The sequence below is a fragment of the Argiope bruennichi genome, chromosome 8 (genome assembly GCF_947563725.1).
Source record: "Argiope bruennichi chromosome 8, qqArgBrue1.1, whole genome shotgun sequence".
Classification (NCBI taxonomy): domain Eukaryota; kingdom Metazoa; phylum Arthropoda; class Arachnida; order Araneae; family Araneidae; genus Argiope; species Argiope bruennichi.
In genome coordinates, this window is record NC_079158.1 from 7,382,417 (window position 1) to 7,400,348 (window position 17,932).

Sequence of the window (17,932 nt, forward strand, 5' to 3'; positions counted from 1 at the left end):
CCAAGGGATACTACAGCCGCGAAAAAGGACTACAAACCCCACTGGCGATTTTCGAAATGAGAGGTTTATAATATTACTTTTCTGAGGAGCAATATCCATATGCCATTCGTCGCACCAGCTTTCCAGTTTAGTAACACAGAACCACATCTTATTTTTGATCTCTTCGATATTATTTTCTTCAACTAATATAAAAATGTCATCTGCATATATAAAGCAAAAAACATCATTGGGTAAAATACTATATATGTCATTCATAAAAATTGTGAAGAGCAACGGGGAAAGAACACTTCCTTGCGGAACGCCCCTTTCGTGTTTAAAAAGCGAGGAAGTCACTCCTCTCCATGGTACAAATGCTTTCCTTTCTTGTAAGAAATGTGAGATCCACAGGGCAATATTACCCTTAATCCCTGATTGTAAAATTTTAATCATTAAGCCGTCATGCCATACGTTGTCATACGCAGCCTTTATATCAAAAGATATACCATACACAAGCTTTTTATTAGCTCTTGCTGTTAAAATTTTATTGAGAAGGGCTGCGGATAGGCTGTCACAGCCTTTGAACGGGAGGAAACCAGCATGAAAAGAGAGAAAAATCTTTTTTCCAAATAATACCGCAACAGCCTGTCCAGAATAATCCGTTCGAAAATCTTTCCCAATACTGATGTTAACGCGATGGGTCTGTAGGTTGTGATCTCTGTTGCATTTTTCTTGGGTTTTAAAATAGGTTTCTTGGGTTTTAAATAATCTTCGCTATTCTCCAGAGTTCTGGAACCATCGTGTTCGCCCATAAGTTATTGAATAAGTCTAGAATTTTATATTTATTTTCATCGGAAAGACAAGACAACATTTTCTTATTTATCTTGTCCATGCCAGGAGATTTGTTTTTCGTTCTTTTTAATGCTATTAGAAATTCCCTAAAAGAAAACGGGTGGTTCAAATTCATATCATCATAATTTTCAGGATCATATGCTGAAAAATCTAAAGGAATACGCACATTTGGTGCCGCAATTGCATTTGCTTGAGCAATCGGTGCTATCAGAGTAGTACCCGAAGAGAGAACAAGATTGGATTCACAGGGAGACTCATCTTTGTTTAGTAGGGCTTTAACGATTCTGAAAGCCTTATGGGAAGAAGCTACCTCCTGACAAGTTTTCTCCCAAAAGCTGCATTTTTTACACTTGACGTACTTTCTGAGAACTACCGCCATTTCTTTATATGCAGTCCAGTTTAAAATGGAGGGATATGATTTCGCCTTTCTTAACAATTTCCTTTTAAGAGCCTTAAGGTAGTTACATCTAGCATCCCACCAAGGACAGTACGTGTGCGTTGATTTAGAGAACGAGTACGATGATGAGTTTGCGCTTACCTGGAAAGTAAGTCTATCTAGGGAAGAGACATCCCCATGACTTTGAAGAAGAGAATTGACCTTCTTTGAGAATTGGCCCCAATTGATGTATTTTCGAGTATAGAGAGACTTTGCATCTAAATTGCAAAGGGAATTAAAGATGGGGCAGTGATCGCTGTCATACATATCATGAGAGATCTCTATAGTACTCTTATTGATTATATCTGCGGAGCAGATGGACAAATCTAATAACGAAGGGGCTTGAGTCCCCTGGTATCTGGTATATTGTTTCATGTTAAGCAAGCACATATGTTTGGTGCTAATCCAATCCAGAACCCGGTTTGCATCGGAAGATGAATGATCGCTCCCAAGTGCTGAATGGTGTATATTAAAATCCCCCAGTAAAACGAAAGGAGAAGAGATTTGCGAGTATAAGGATTCCAACCAGTTGTCATCAGATTTACCTCCAGGAGAGTAAAGATTGATAACCGTGAGTGGGACAGAATTTGGACCAATCCATATTTTAACCGCTAAGACCTCCACTGTTGACGGAGGAAGTGAGTATGAAATAACCTGGGCTGGAATATTCTGTTCTACTGCAATTAACAGTCCACCTCTAGTAAAATTTTGTCTTTTAGCTCGAAAGATTTTTTTGTTTTGAGAGAAAAATATGCAGACGCATTGAGCCATGTTTCCTGCAAAATTAAACACTGGGCCGACGAAAAAGGGGGAGCCTCCAGCCAAGGGATCTTATTTTTGATCCCCCTAACATTCCACTAAATAAACCTCATGGAGAAAAAAAACCCTTTTTTTTTTAAATTTTTTTTAAAAAATTAACCGATACCCGAGAAATCTTCCGCAACACTGAAATGATTTATTTCAGCAAGGGACCGTTGATCATGCACAACGCCTGGGCTCAGTACGTGACTATATTCAAGATTGGATTCCAGAAGGGCAATTTTAGATTGTAGCGAGTCAATCATTGCCCTTTGAGTCTCGATTTGTTTCCGGAGAGTAATATTCTCTTCAACTTATTTCTCTAAATTTCCCTGAGTCTCCCCAATACATGCAATGCACTGTCTGTTGACTTCTTGGAGTTTTACATGTTCATTCCCTTGGGGCAGTAGAGCAGAAATTAGTTTTGTTAAGTCTTGTAAAGCCGAGTAGAGGTCCGTTATTTGTTTTTGGGGGATTTCGGTACACTGGACCGGCGGATCGCCCTTCACCTTTTGTGCAAAAGATTGCGATTTTGCTATCCTCCTTGCTTCCAGAAATGATATGTCTTTTTCTCTGACCAGATTTATAATCTCTTTTTCTAGACTGTAAAAACTACATCTTTTGTCGAGAGCATCGTGAGCCTCTTCGCATCTAAAACACTTAGTGGGTAACTTACAATCATCGGCATATGAGCCCCCACAATTTTTACATCTTTTATCGTGTTGACACCGGAGCTGTGTATGACTGAATCTTAAACATTTATAACAAACCTTAGGATTTTCTATAAATTTGGTCACTTTGAAGATGAGTCTGCCGATCTTTATTTCAGAGCGATTTGTTTTCCCAATTTCTTCAATACGAACAATTGGGATAGGTTCTGCCGTCCATTTCTTTTTAAATCTAACTATTTTTGTTGCGATAATATCCTGTGAAGATAGTTCTTCATTAATTTCCACTATGCTGAAATCCGTCTCAACATCACGGATGATGTATTTTGTTACAATATTCGTGTCAATGATACGAATCCTTGCTTCCGGAACACTCTTTACAAAATTAGTTACTTTCTCTACTGAGCTTAAGTGCCGAGTAACTAGAACCAATTTTTTGTATTTGTTTAGGGAAAAGGTGTCTTCTTTATGGGTAAGTGGTCCGAACGTGGCATTGATTGTTGTGGGTTTAATCCATGGCGATGGACCATTATTACTATCAATGCACAATTTTATTTTGGGGCAACCCCTTTGAATTGCAATGTTGGCTTTATCATGCTCCAAGAACTCATTTGTTAATATGTAATTTATTTTCCTATCCTTATATTTCCCCTCAGACTCAAAGTCTTCTGGTTTCCTCTTCGTCATCACTGACGAAGAACCTAATTAGATGCAGCCAGAATCAAAAATAGCAGAAACCGAAACAATTAAAAAGAAAAACTAGAAAAATCCTACCTTGATTTTTCAGAAATCCAGTGCCAGCCACCTTGACACCCCAAAAATAAAGAGAAAAAAACTCTTTGAAGTCAACGCAAAATCTGCAAAGCAAACTAGGGACCCACCCCCAACAGAAACGCCATTACACTTTTTTTTTTTTAGAGAAAACAAAAAGCATAAAACTGCAAACAAACCAATGGCAAAAACAACAACACGAAGAAGCCCAGCCTTCTCTTCAAGCCGCCTTCCTTCCACGCACCAAAAAATAATTCAGAATGGAGAGCCGAAAAAAAAACACAACCCTCTTCCTCCCGGAATAGTAAACAAAACGTCTAATCTGACTGATAATTATATGGTGAAGTGAGACTTCTATGACGAAAGGTTATTGACAGATATATTTTATTGTAGAATATTTTGTAAGACGTCAGCATTTTGTAATCAACATTTTTTATTGAGATAAAGTTAAATATATATATATATTTAATGAAAGAAAGTTATAAATATTGGAGCTCTGATAATGGCCTCATTATACTATTTTAAAGCTACGTATGCATCTTAATTACTGACGAATCTGTTGGCAACACGTGGAAGATCTTGAGCGGGAAGGTTGCTGAATATTTTGCAAGGTGAGTGTGTGCCCCCCTAGTTTTTCTAACTTGTTCCTTATGTTGTTTGGTTCTTTTAGTTATTCTTTCTTCTGTATGAGATATTGATTGGAGTGAAAAATGAAGTGCCAAGTTCCCCAAATATCGTGGCATAGTCGTGATCCTGTTCTGAGCATTGATTTTCAGCCAGGGAAACGAAATATTCTGAGATTGGCAAGTGGAGGTACGGATTCCCATGTTCTTATATGGTATGTTACATATCAGGAGAACAAATCGATCAAGATTGAATGTGCTTCTGATTTGTATCGACATAATAAATCCGTAAATGTTGTTCGTTTCTCTCCTGATGGCGAGTTACTTGCTTCTGGGGATGATGAAGGAGCTATGTTTATTTGGCAGCTCAAGGAACGTGAGGTCCAAGATACCCCAAAAGACGAAGAAAATATTAACCAAGAAGACTGGTTTCCACTAAAGCTGTTGAGAGGTCATTTGGAAGACATTTATGATGTAAGCTGGTCTGCAGATGGAAATTTTTTGGTTTCAGCATCTATGGATAATACTTCTATTATATGGGACATGCAAAAGTTTCAGAAAGTTCACATTTTGTCTGATTCAAAAGGATATGTTCAAGGTGTTTCTTGGGATCCCTTAAATTCTTATGTAGCTTCACTTAGTTCTGATCGAGCTTTGAGAATATATAATATTAACACAAAAAAAACTGTTTATAGAATTCAAAGAGCTCCTTGGACAGTTACGACAGAAAAAGGTACTATGAAAGCTAGGTTATTTTTTGATGATACATTGAAGTCTTATTTTCGAAGACTATCTTTCACTCCTGATGGTGAGTTTCTCATAGTTCCTTCTGGCATCCTTGAGAGAGATGAAGAGAAATTTCAGAATACTACTTACATTTTTTCTAGGCATGCCCTTAACAAGCCTGTGATTCAATTACCTACTGGAGATAAGTATACAGTTGCTGTGAGGTGTAATCCTTTTCTATATAAACTACGTGGCTCCAATAAAGAGAGTGATGATAAAGAAAACCAACCTAAGACCAAATCTATGATCGATTTACCTTATAGAATGATATTTGCTGTTGCTGCCTGTGAATCTGTATTATTATATGATACTGAGCAATTATTGCCATTTGCTTATATATCTAATATTCATTATACACATTTAACTGATTTAACTTGGTCACCAGATGGAAAGATTCTAGTTGCTTCCTCAACTGATGGATATTGTTCCTTTTTGGTGTTTGGAGATGGTGAATTAGGAGAGGTATATATTCCACCTAAAGAAGAAGTGATAATAGATCAAAATACTGGTGATAAAGTAACATCTGTTCTTGCAGAAAAGGCTATGCCAATCAATATACTTGAAAGCAGACCTGCTGAGAAAATTGAGACATTGAATGTTCCTATAGGTAGTGATTCAAATGTTACACATTCTAAAACTTCTGAAAGTTCTGTAGATAATTCCAAATCAAACAAAAAACCCAAGGTATGCACAATTAAGAATTTCTTTATATCTCCCAAACCAAAACCTGCTTCTAATGTTTTACATTCAACAGAAATATCAAGTAGCAATAAAGATGCTAAACAGAATGATAAAACTGCTATAAAAGAAGTAATTTCACCACAAGAACTTGCTACTGAGTCATTTGTCTCCAAAAATGAACAACTAATGGAAATTGATAATGATAATTCATGTTCCATTGAGGTGGTTTTTGATGCCAAAGGTGCAACTGCTTTAAAGGAAGAGACAGATCACAAAATTCATTTATTTGGTAAAAACACCCCAAAATCTGATGAAATCAAACCTTCAGATGTTGCTGATATTCAAACCACTGTTGAAGTTGATTTGAATAATAGCAATGCTGTTTTATCTTTTGAGGATTCATTAGTTAAAATTGAAAATACTGAAAAAATCCATGAAGTTGAAAATGATTGGAAATTGGAGCTATCCCAGGATGAAGAAATTCCAATGGAAGTCTCGGATCCAATGCCTTCCACCAGTTCAAGTTTTTCTAAATCTCCAACAACATCAGTTGCTCTGAAAACTACAAATAAAAATACTAAACGCAGGATATCTTTGATCACATTGTCAACTAAAACTTCATTGAAGGCACCCAAAGAATCTAATAAATAGTTGTGCAATAATTATTCCATATTTAATTTTATATTAATTATTTTATGATTTTGCCCAAAATATTTTAGGGTATTTGTAGAAATTCATTTATTTTTAGTATGTCAATTCATTCTGCATATATGATGGGTTTTATCATTTTTATTTCAAAAGAAAAATGTTTGTAGTTTTGGATTTTATCTGATTAATTTTGCAATAATTTTTTTTATATTTTTATTTATTACAATTTATTTTAGTGTTTTCATTCTGTTTGAACATTTTGCAGAATGAATAGTAAATACTTGAAGCTCGGCCTTTGTTTGATATATATTTGCCACTCTTTTAATAAATGCGATTTGTGTTGTAGTAGTTATTCATAATAAAAATATGTTATTTTGCATAAATGCAGTCTTTGCTTTCTATTTGTATAATTTTTTGTGTTTCCTGAGAGAAGAGAGAGAAAAAAAAAACATTGATATTTTTCTTAATATCCCTGTTAAGTTTAAGTAAAGACCTCTGTTTAGACCAATTGGTCATTTTAATATTGCAGAAGTAGTATTAAAATGTTACTTGACATAAATACCATGCCTTGAACATCATACTGAGTTTTTGGTAGAATTAACTTTTTTGGTGTGATTTTATAGAAGATTCTTAATTGTGTGTGCAGTGGTTTCAAATGTGAATTAATTACTGGATTTAATTAAAGAATGTTAACTATTGCATTATTTATGTGTTAAATATCTAGCTTCGAATTTCTCAAGTTGTGCTTTTTTTTAATGCTTATTTTAATCTACTTTTAATGTGGTTTAATGTACTAATACATTTTCATTACCCAAACATTATTTTTTGGAATTCATATTTTTTTAATAATTAAAATCACATTAATTTTGATATCTCTTTATATACATAACTTATATTCGTGTTTAAAAATATGAATTTTTCAGAATTTTTTTGAAATTTTCACTTAGTTTTTATCATTATCATTAGAACTTGGCATCTTTTAAATGAAGTTGCAATTTATATGTATAACTAATTTACAAATGTTTCGTTTTATTCTTGTGGATTGGCAAGGCATTTTTGGTTTCAAGTTTTTAAAAATTATCATGGGCACGGAAATTTGTTCCATGGAAATTTTGGATTTATTTATTTCATTTATGTGTCATTAATTAAAACTATTGATATTAATAAAAGGCATATTTTAAAGGTATTACTTTTATTTTTTCCATATCAAATGCTCTTTAGTAAATAACACAAATTAACTATATGTAGAAAGTTATGAAGTGTTAAATTATCAAAAGTGTAATAGTATAGTATCAAAGAGTATATTTCTTATACCATCAAGCTAAAGAAAGAACATAAAACAAGCAACTTTTATGTTAATTATTTTTATTTAATAGATTGTTGATTACTAGTTTTTAATATTTAAATATCTCAATTACTTTTTGCATACATTAATTACCTTTTCGGATCGTATTTAGAACTGGGCATAATACTATGGCACATAACATTTGATATATTGTTGATGCATTTATTATTACTCTTTGCATATAAAAATGTATTATTCTTTTATGTTATATAATCATTATCTATGATTCTATGTATTATATTTAGCAAATTATCTGTTTTTTTTTGTATCTTAATCATTATTGTACTTTCATTTATAGAAAATATATGCTTTAAAATTATGTATTTTGTTTTCTTTTATTTGGCATTTAATTTGCATATAAATATATTGGGGGTTAAATTCACTATAGCAAATAAAAATTTTTAAATATGTATATTTATTAATTTTCTATGATCAAAAGGTATGTTGCACTGTTATGATCAAAAGATATGTGTTCATAATTAAAGTATATTTTATTTGGGTATACTTGAATAATTTGTTTTGGGCAGCAAAACATTCCTTTTATTAAATTTTACTTCATTTTGAATAACTGTAAAAAGTGCAATTTAAATTATAAATATTAATTATTTAAAATTTCTTGATGAAGATGATAATAAAACCAGTGGATGCGTATATTCTTAATGATTTTTTCATGAATTTGATTAAAAAGTCGAATCATTACATGTAGAGAAAATTTAATTTTAAGATATTTATGTACTATTGCAACCATATTGGTGACATTGAATTTTATTCAACGTTGCCAATATTAAAATTCACAATTCAGTGCCTTAGACATATGCAAAATTGGGGTTGCCAATTTCGTAAGTTATCCTGAAAGGTCGCACAGTTGCGATAGTACACAAGTACTAAATTTGATGTAAAAATTGCTTTAAATAAAATTTATAAATAAAAAATATAAACTTAAAATTAATTCATTTGTTCTTTTGTGCATTATATTAATTGGGGTAGAGGGGCATTGAAGTATTAATGTAAGCTGTTTTTGTATATGGACACATTGATATATTATGTGTATCTAAATATAGTGAATTTTACACACACGCACATGTGCATTATTCTAAATAAAAATCAGTGGAAACAAATTATCTTTAATGTTGAATTTTTATGTGCTTTTAGATGAATACTTAAAAATGAAAAACACTGTAAGTGCTGATATCCCCCTCCTCCTTCCCGCTTCAAAACTTTTTTCAGTATTTTGGTGTCAACCTGAGAAATGTGTCCATGCAGTTAAAATAAATGTAATTTTAGATATTGTCAATGTCATGATGGATAATGTAGTAAGTGCTGTTATTAAAAAATTAGCTTGAAATTTATTTTTTAATCTCCTATAAAATTTAGATTTTGGCACCAATTGTTTTTATATTTCTGGGTTTTTGATAAAAAATTATATGATTTTTTTTTGTTTTTGTTTACCATATTTGTTAATCATTAAGTATTAATTTTTCAGTATTTGCTATTCATTATTGATCAAACTTCCTCATCCTCCTTCCTCCACCTAAAAAAATAGAATGATTGTTTTTGCAAAATAAATTATTCAAGTATAGCTTATGAAATCCATTAGTAAGATATACTGGACACAACCATTTTAATTTTATTGTCCACTTTTCATTTCAAAATTTCCTAAATTTTCCAGGACATTAATTTTACAGTTTGAGACATTTATATGCTATACAGTTACTACGATTAATGATAATTCAAGTAGATAATATAGGGGATAAAATTTTCAATGTATCATTATAGGTAGTTAAATAATCCCAGATAGGGTCCTAATTTGTTTAAAAATAGTTGTTATACTTAAACATAATTTAATTTTTAAGATGAATAATTGATTTATTTAAAATACTTAGTAAATTTAATAAGATTTGTTCTTTTGCCTTGAGAAGTTTAAAGGCATAAATTTAATCATAATTTATACATTTTTCTACCCATTACCTCTATGAATTCCAACTGATTATAGATTATCAAGATTATTGTAAATCTGGATATGGAAGGGTTTTTATGTTCATCAAAACAAGATTTTGAATTGTACCTTAAAAAACATGACCATTTTGAAGTGGTAAAGCTTAATGCTAACATAGTTTATTGAAAATAGTACTTACATAATTAATGATGAACTAAACAGGAATGGATATGTATGATCTCATATTTATTGTATTTATATGCCATTCTGTTAATTTCATTAAATATGTACCTGAAAAAAAATCATAAAAGTAACATTTTGCTAATTCTCCATTATATAATATCTTATATCACATATAATATCTTATTGAAACATGCCAGATGTAGTTCGTTTCTCATTATTCTATTCTACATTTAATGCATTACAATTTAAGTTTTTCTTAAAAGCACTTTAAAAAAAAAAACCCAAGTGCTTATATTTCTTTTCAAAGAAGGGAAAGAAAATTAATTTTTCCCATACTAAATTTGTATTATATGAATGTATTTTTTTTGTAGCCTCTGATCTGTTATCTCGAAAGAAAATGTAAAAGATTTTTCCTCAGTTTAGGAAAATATTGAGTGTGCGGGTGGGAGGGGATATGTATCTTTCATTGACCTTTTTCACTATATCTAGATAGCAGAAACAGTGTTTTTTTTCAGGGATAATTATATGTAATCCTGAGAATCACACAAGTTTGAGTTTAAATGGCTTATTTCATCACTGCATTTAGTTACTACTTCTTTATAGTTTGTTTGTTATGATATTTCAACATTATTATTAGTGAATTATTCAAATGTTTTTATTAGGTTCTTTACAGGAAATAAAACCTTAGAAAATAAACTTTGAAATCTAGAAGTTTTTTAACTAACAAAATCGAATACATCTCAAAAAGCTGTTAGTAAGAAAATTGAACAATTAGACAGAAAAATCTCTTAAAATAGCAGAAAAATTTATTTATATAATTAATAAAATGCGCAGGTTTCTATTCCTAGATTTGTTTATTTTTGTTCTTATCCACTTTCAAGGTATTAATGAACATGTGAATGGAGTAGTGTTGTAGTATTTTTTCTTCTTTCTTAATAGCTCTTACTGTTGATTAATAAAGTAATTTTTAATGTGCAATAAAGTGCTTTAGAAAAAAAGTTTTAAAAAAAATTTTGACAGGAAAAATATTATTTTGTATCATTGTTAGCAAAAAATATATTCAGCACTTATTTTTGTATTAGTATGAAAATTAGAAATTTTCTAGACCAACTTGGTGCATTTCATTGTTAACACATAGATTTATAATATATTCTAGTTTTAATCATAGTTCTGTTATGCTAGTGTCAGTACTTATTATTATTTTTTTTATCCTCTAAAAGTGCTTATATTTTAAAATAAAATTTGGTTACTCACTTTGGAAAATTATTGTAATTAATGGAGGATTAAGTACACTGAATAAAAGATTCAAACATTCATGTGAGCTCTTATCTCACTTTAACTATTTTTTATTGAAAGTGGACATATTTGATTAATTATGCATTTTATAATGTTTTCAGTTTCTTGAATGTAGTATATACTGTAGGTTTATTTTATGTATAACAGATGATGATCCATTTTAATATAGGCTGTTTTTATCAACAGTAAATCTTTATTTTATGTTACTAATATCTGTCTTAAGAACTCCTGTTCATTTCTTAATTATCTATACATTTTCAAAATCTATTGTGAATCGAAGATATAGGGAAACTATTAATTTAGTATCTTCTAATGTTGTTTCATATATTCAAAATGTCTCACAAATTCAATATTTACACAACTGATCAAAAAAATAATATTTAATTATTTTCTAAAAATACAGTTACTGAAATCAAAATACGTACTATTTAATAAAATGCACTTGTATTATGAGAAAATATTTCATCTATATTTTCATAAATAAACAAAAACATCTTGCTGTATAAATATATTGAAATTTAAACAAAGTAGATTTTGCCAAAAATTTATTTTTGATGAGATTTTAATATACATGAATTAAAATTACTTAATGTTGACAAGTTTTTTTTTAAACAACTTAGATTTATTAATATTTCTTCTAATTATTTTCTCTCTTTTCAAATCCATTATTAATTATAACTCAGCCTCAAATATATTGCTAAAAGGAGAAATTTATAACTTGTTATTGAAAGCACTCACATTTTTCTATTTTTGCTTATTTTTTTCAGAATTATTGTAAATATATTAGTTTTTAGTATTGCTTAATCTTTGACTTTTTTCCAAGTTATGCTTGAATTTTTGCATTTTGGATTTTAACTTGTGTCTTTTCAAAGCTTCAGTTTTATTTTGCTCTCAAAAACTAATATTCTATAACATTTTTATAGGTTTAAATTTGAGGAATTAGAATTGGGAAAAACTACTGCGGAGTTTTAGGTAAGTCATTACATTCAATGACTTAGATTACATTCAATGAATGAGTGAAATTTTGATTCCATAAATATTTAAGTTTAAAATAATCATTTTCTCATAATTTGCTTGAAAATTTGATTATTAGTTTGTGTTTTTACACTATATTTGTTATGGCTTTTCAAATCTTTAATTTAATATTTCATAATTTAATAAAGATAATTCAATTACAAGCCCAAGATTTTACTTTTAACATGTAAAAATAGAAATTTATTTATGCTTATTCTCTCCATATCCATAGACTTCTGAAAAAGATGATGATTGAATAAATATTAAATAAATTGGAGATAATGTTGCTACCAATTTAAAATTAAATTCTTTGTAACACTGTACCCTGCAAAGCTCTGTGCTGTATTTTTTCTTGCTCTATTATTTTCAGAACAATGTATTCTGTAAAAATTTATTGAAACAATATAAATAACTAATCATTACAAATAATGTAAAGCAAATCTTGCGGTTATTATTTAATGTAATCTTTACCGAGATTTTGTTATAGAACATGGCAATAATATATCTGACAGGTAAATTTTAGGAGGATAGGATTTTCTGATTCATTTTCTAAAATATATCAGTAGTTTTAACTTGCTTAGTATTTAATCTCGCAGCTAGAGCAGTCTTATGATTTATTTCCTATTCAAGTCCATACTGAAAAAAAGCTTGAAGTACAATTAACTAGAACTTTGTATATTTATTGATTTATGAGTGATTAAAAATATTATTATTATTTTATTTATTATTCTAATTTGTAGTATTTGATAAATTTGTCTAGAACAGAAATATTGAAAGAGCCAAATAGATCAAGAAAGAAAATAGAATCTTCTGTTAGATTTAACTTAAAAATGATTTATCACAAATCTAGATGTGTTACTAGTTAAAAAGTTTAAAAAAAAAAATTAGTTAAACAAGTTACGCGAAGCTAGAATTAGAAGTAAAATTGATGTTGCTTCTCTAAGGATTGAATGCTATACAATGAACAGATTTTAAATGAACAAGGTAGAATCATTTAATAATATAAAATATAAATCTAGAAATAAAAAAATTTAGATATAAATCTAGAAATATAATCATAGAATATAAATCTCCAAGTCAGTGGAACATTCGATGCAGTATGATCAAAATGACTTTTGCGCCATGAAACCTAACCAATTTACTGTGTGTCCACCACGAGAATGCTTCCAGACAAATGTCTATGTTTATGGTGGGCATCATAGAAATAAGTTTCTGTAGGGAAGTTCTATTTTGAATAGGAGGAATTGGGCGAAAGTCTGGGGGTTAAATTTTTTCTTGGCATCAATTTGAAGCGATAAAAAAGAGCTGTTGCTAATTTGTCTTCTCGCTTTAGCCGCAGTTGTATGTGTCTTTATATTTGCTTAGCAAACTTCTTTTATATTTTATTAACCTTTCCTTTGGTTAATATTAACTTCATTTCATTATTTAATAATTTTTTTCTCTTGTTCCTTAAATTTTGACATCCTGTAAAATGTCTTTTCAGTTAAGAAAGAAGAGAATAAAATCACATGCATATAAAATTATGGGCATAAGGTTGCAGAGTTTTGCTTCAAAGAAGCTGTGCAAAAATCTTTGAAAGTTCTTCTTTCGCAAGATATCAAAAGAACTTCTCAAGTGCCTGGAGTTTCGGAATTTACTCTTAGAAAACTTTAAAAGGAAGTTTCGACACAGGGCAAAACAGAAGTTACAATTCAAGCATATTTAACTATGAACATTTTACTTTATATTAGAATATAAACAACCATTTGTAAAAATTATGATAATTATGATTTATTAATTGAGATTGATTAATCAAAATAATTACGATTTAATTATACTAGTGTTTTTATGCTAAATTAGATAGATTACCCCGCATTTGCTCTAGAGAATTTAATATTAATTACTTACATAAATCTAAAACGAATGAAATTAAAACGATTAATTTTTTGTTATGCATGATTGTATGATTTTTTGTTATGCATGATTTAAATTTCTTAATTATTTTTTTCTTCTTCTTTAATCTTTAGACATACAAATAATTATTCAGTTTTTCTATTTGATTTGTGTTGTTCTTAGTATACATATGACAGGAATTTTGGATATTTTCAATATTCCTAGTATTCAAATGATTTTCAGCTTAGTAAATCATTTTTTGAATTTGTTTTCAAAAATTAAATGTAATAATAGCAAATATCGCTAAACATGCCAATGTAAAAAACTGGAATGAATTTCTACCTATGTGGAATGAGCTCTTCCTAAAGTAACCTGTTTCATTAGCAACCGCTGTAAACTTAGACAATTGTCTGGAAGTGTTTACATGGTAAACACACAGTAATGCAGTTGATTTAGAGGATTGAAGGGAGAAAAATAATAATGAATGGAATTATGCAAGCTCTGGTTAATTTTGTACCATTTATATTACATTTTTTAAAGAACTTGAGGAGGGATATTTTAAAGTGAATCTCATAATTTTCAACCATAATAATCAGATGCTGAGGAAGATTTCCGTGCCAGAAATCTTGTCTCTAAACTTCTATGTCACACCAGTAAGAAGATATTTGATTCTGTTGGAGTTAACTAGCATCAGGCTGCCTTCATGGATGTTCTTCAATGAAATTTGCTTTTGAACCTGGAATCTACCATCTCCATAGTAGATATCTTACCACCAAATCATCATTATCTTGAAAAAATTTAAGAGTTATTGTTTTCAGTATTAGTGTATGTTACATTTTTATATTTGGTGGTAGTTGAAATATTGAGAAGGTGCTTATAAAACTGTTGAATATCTTTGATATTTTAAAAATATTTTTATAAGAATAGTTTTAAATATTATTTGACAAAATTTAACTTTGGTAAGCTGAGAATAGCAACTGCCAAATAATTACTAATGCAAGAACAAGAAACACATAACGATAAAACTATTTATGTTCAGTGACATGCAAATTCATAGAGAATAGAAAAGAATACAAAAGATATATATTTATGAATTTGTTATGTGTTTATAGTGGTGTATTATTTTACATTTCTTTTCTTGACTTTGCTCAACTTTTACACTATTATAAGCTTGGAATTTTGTTTTTGGCTTTAATGAATGAAAAATTTTACTTATTTATTTCTAATTGTTAGAATTAGGATTCTAATTGTTTTGAAACTTAACTGTTTTTTTATTATTAAAAATAGATTTTTTGTAAGGTTTATATTGTGTCTTAATTTTGTATTGATGCATGAATAACTAAACTTCTTAATATATTAATTTCAGGTTTATAAAGATTTCCTCTTTTGAATTGGAAGCTGATGTTGGTAAACATCTTTCACTTTTCATAAAATTTCTTTTTTGAGTTCTCTAAAAATTGATGAAATTTATCAATATAATTGAAAATTATTTTTCAAAAACTTAATTAACTTGCTAAGAAACACAGACACACATAAAAATGGAATCTCATGATATACAAGATTTGTCAACACCTACTGATCAAGCATTAGCTGGTGCTTTAACTGGACTGGTTGAATATTCTATAATGTATCCAATTGATTTAATGAAAACTCGAATGCAAACATTACGGCCTAATATAAAATATAAAAGTGTATTTGCTGGAATGTTGAAAATAAAAGTAGAGGAAGGTGGTTTCCGACTCTTTAGAGGCATGTCTATGCCTTTAATGGCATCTGTTCCAGCCCATGCTCTTTACTATTCTTCATATGAAATGACAAAACGTTTCTTAAGTGGAACTGAGTTTGGTACTCAGAATCCTATAGCTCAAAGTGTAGCTGGTGCAATTGCAGTTACACTCCATAATGTAGTAATGAATCCAGCTGATGTTGTGAAACAGCGTATGCAAGTATATGGCAGTCCTTACTCTTCAAGCTTAAACTGTCTGAAAACTGTTGTGCGTAAAGAAGGTATAGGAGCTCTTTATAGAAGTTTGCCTACACAGTTAGCTATTGATGCACCCCATGGAGCTTTGCATTTTGTGATATATGAAACAAGCCAGAATTTTTTAAATCCTTCAAGGTCATTTGATGCTAAAAGTCATATCTTATGTGGTGCCTTAGCAGGTGGATGTGCAGCTGCAGCCACAACACCTCTTGATGTCTGTAGAACTTTGTTGAATACTCAAGAAGGTGCTGTTCTGGGTGAAACAGACAGAACAAAAATCCGAGGCCTTCCTCATGCACTGGTAACTGTTTACAGGATGAATGGGATATGGGGATTCACACGTGGAATGAGAGCACGTGTTATGCATCAGGTACCTTCCACTGCAATTTGTTGGTGTGTCTATGAGTTCTTTAAACATTATTTTGCTGACAAGGTTGCTTAAATAAGTTAAAGCTTTTGTGTGGACAAAATGTCTATAAATTGGAATTGCACTTAAGCTTTCAAGTGAAATATTATATAACTTGTATGTACTTAAAAGTAGTCATTTTAAATCAAAATAATTTTTTTTTTAAATATGTGTTTTGCTTGAAGTTTTAATGCTTTAAAGTGTTAAAGTAAAATTTGGAAATTGTATATTTTTTTTTAAAACAAAGTTGGTTTATAATTATTTAAATGTTTTGATAAGAAGTTTGTAGATTTTATTTCACAAATTTGTAAATCAGTGATACTTATTATTTTTGATGGCTAACATTTTTTAAAATTTTTATCACTTTTTTTCCCTTTAAATAAATTATTTGGGCCACTTCCTTAAGGAAAGAAAGTCAACAATTGTTAGTTGTTATTCTATGCTTTTACTGTAAAAAATGATTTATCAGAAAACTAATTGCTTTTAATCCTGTCATCCATTCATCCTGTTATTCCAGTAGTATCTCAAATCACATGCTCTTATATATATTATTTATGTCTTCACTATTTTGTTTATTTCTAGAATACTTGCAAATTGTTCCAATGGTAAAATTTGCATATTGTAGAAAATCAATGTGAAATTGAGAAAAAGTAATAGCATCAATGGCACCATCTTTATATGATCATTCACAATTTATAATGAAGATTTGCTCATCGTGTCAAATCCATTTTGTATTAGAAAGGTATATGCAATTTAATATATACAAATAAAAAACATAAAATGAAAAAACTTACATTATTAATCATAGTAATCTGAGCAATAGGAATTGCATTTGTACCTAATATTTTTTAAAGTAAAAAAATCATTAAACCATTTTTAATTCATTTAAAGAGAGTAGGTAACATATAATTAAGCTATTTGACAGATTATCCATATCTAATAAAAAAATTATATTTAATTATAAATTATCTGTTTTACTACTTTCAATGATTACTTTGCCTTATAAAGTATTTTAATAGCATACTGAACACATTTATCTGTTTTGAGATTGAAATACTTTTTTGAGTATAGTTTATTATTTGGTATGTATAGTATACTTTAATTAATTATGCTTTGAATTTTCAATTCAATGTTCCTATTTTGTAGAACACTCTTATTTTGTTGAAATTTACGACCTCCTTGATTTGTTTTCAACATCCATTAAAGTAACAAAGAAAAATTTATTGATGTATTTTCCTTTTTTTATCCTCTCTCCCATATACTGTGCAACTGAATTTGTTTTTATTACACTATTTATTGTTTTGATTTTGTTAATGAAATTTTTATAACATATTATTTATAGCCTGGTATCTGTAATTTGTAACTTACATAATAATAATAATAATAAATTATTCAAAGCACTTTATTACAGATCATTGGGCATAGAACTACTAATTTAACACATAATTATTTTTGAGGTGGTTAATGCACAATAAGAAAGGTATTTTTTTAAAAAATATATAATTAGCCTTTTATTTATAAATGAATTATATTATTAACATTTTTCCTTAATAACTTTGAAGCATATTGTTGAAAAAATCCATTTTTACACTAATTTAAAGTTCTAAAAATAAACTTTTTGTGAATACCAATTTTATTTCTATAAAACTTTAAAAAT

At 29.3% G+C, this 17,932-nt stretch overlaps 2 protein-coding genes across 2 annotated transcripts; both read left to right on the top strand.

Annotated features, from left to right (window-relative positions):
* Positions 1–4,079: 4,079 nt before the first annotated feature.
* LOC129981669 (mitoferrin-1-like) lies at positions 4,080–17,164 on the top strand. The gene is made up of 3 exons (XM_056092602.1): positions 4,080–4,112; positions 11,923–11,971; positions 15,252–17,164. The coding sequence occupies exon 3, from the start codon at positions 15,424–15,426 to the stop codon at positions 16,309–16,311; it is 888 nt and encodes a 295-aa protein (XP_055948577.1). The 5' UTR covers positions 4,080–4,112; positions 11,923–11,971; positions 15,252–15,423; the 3' UTR covers positions 16,312–17,164.
* On the top strand, positions 4,084–7,750 carry LOC129981668 (chromatin assembly factor 1 subunit B-like). Its single transcript, XM_056092601.1, has one exon. It carries the CDS (start codon positions 4,212–4,214, stop codon positions 6,240–6,242), a length of 2,031 nt encoding a protein of 676 aa, XP_055948576.1. The 5' UTR covers positions 4,084–4,211; the 3' UTR covers positions 6,243–7,750.
* Positions 17,165–17,932: the final 768 nt, after the last annotated feature.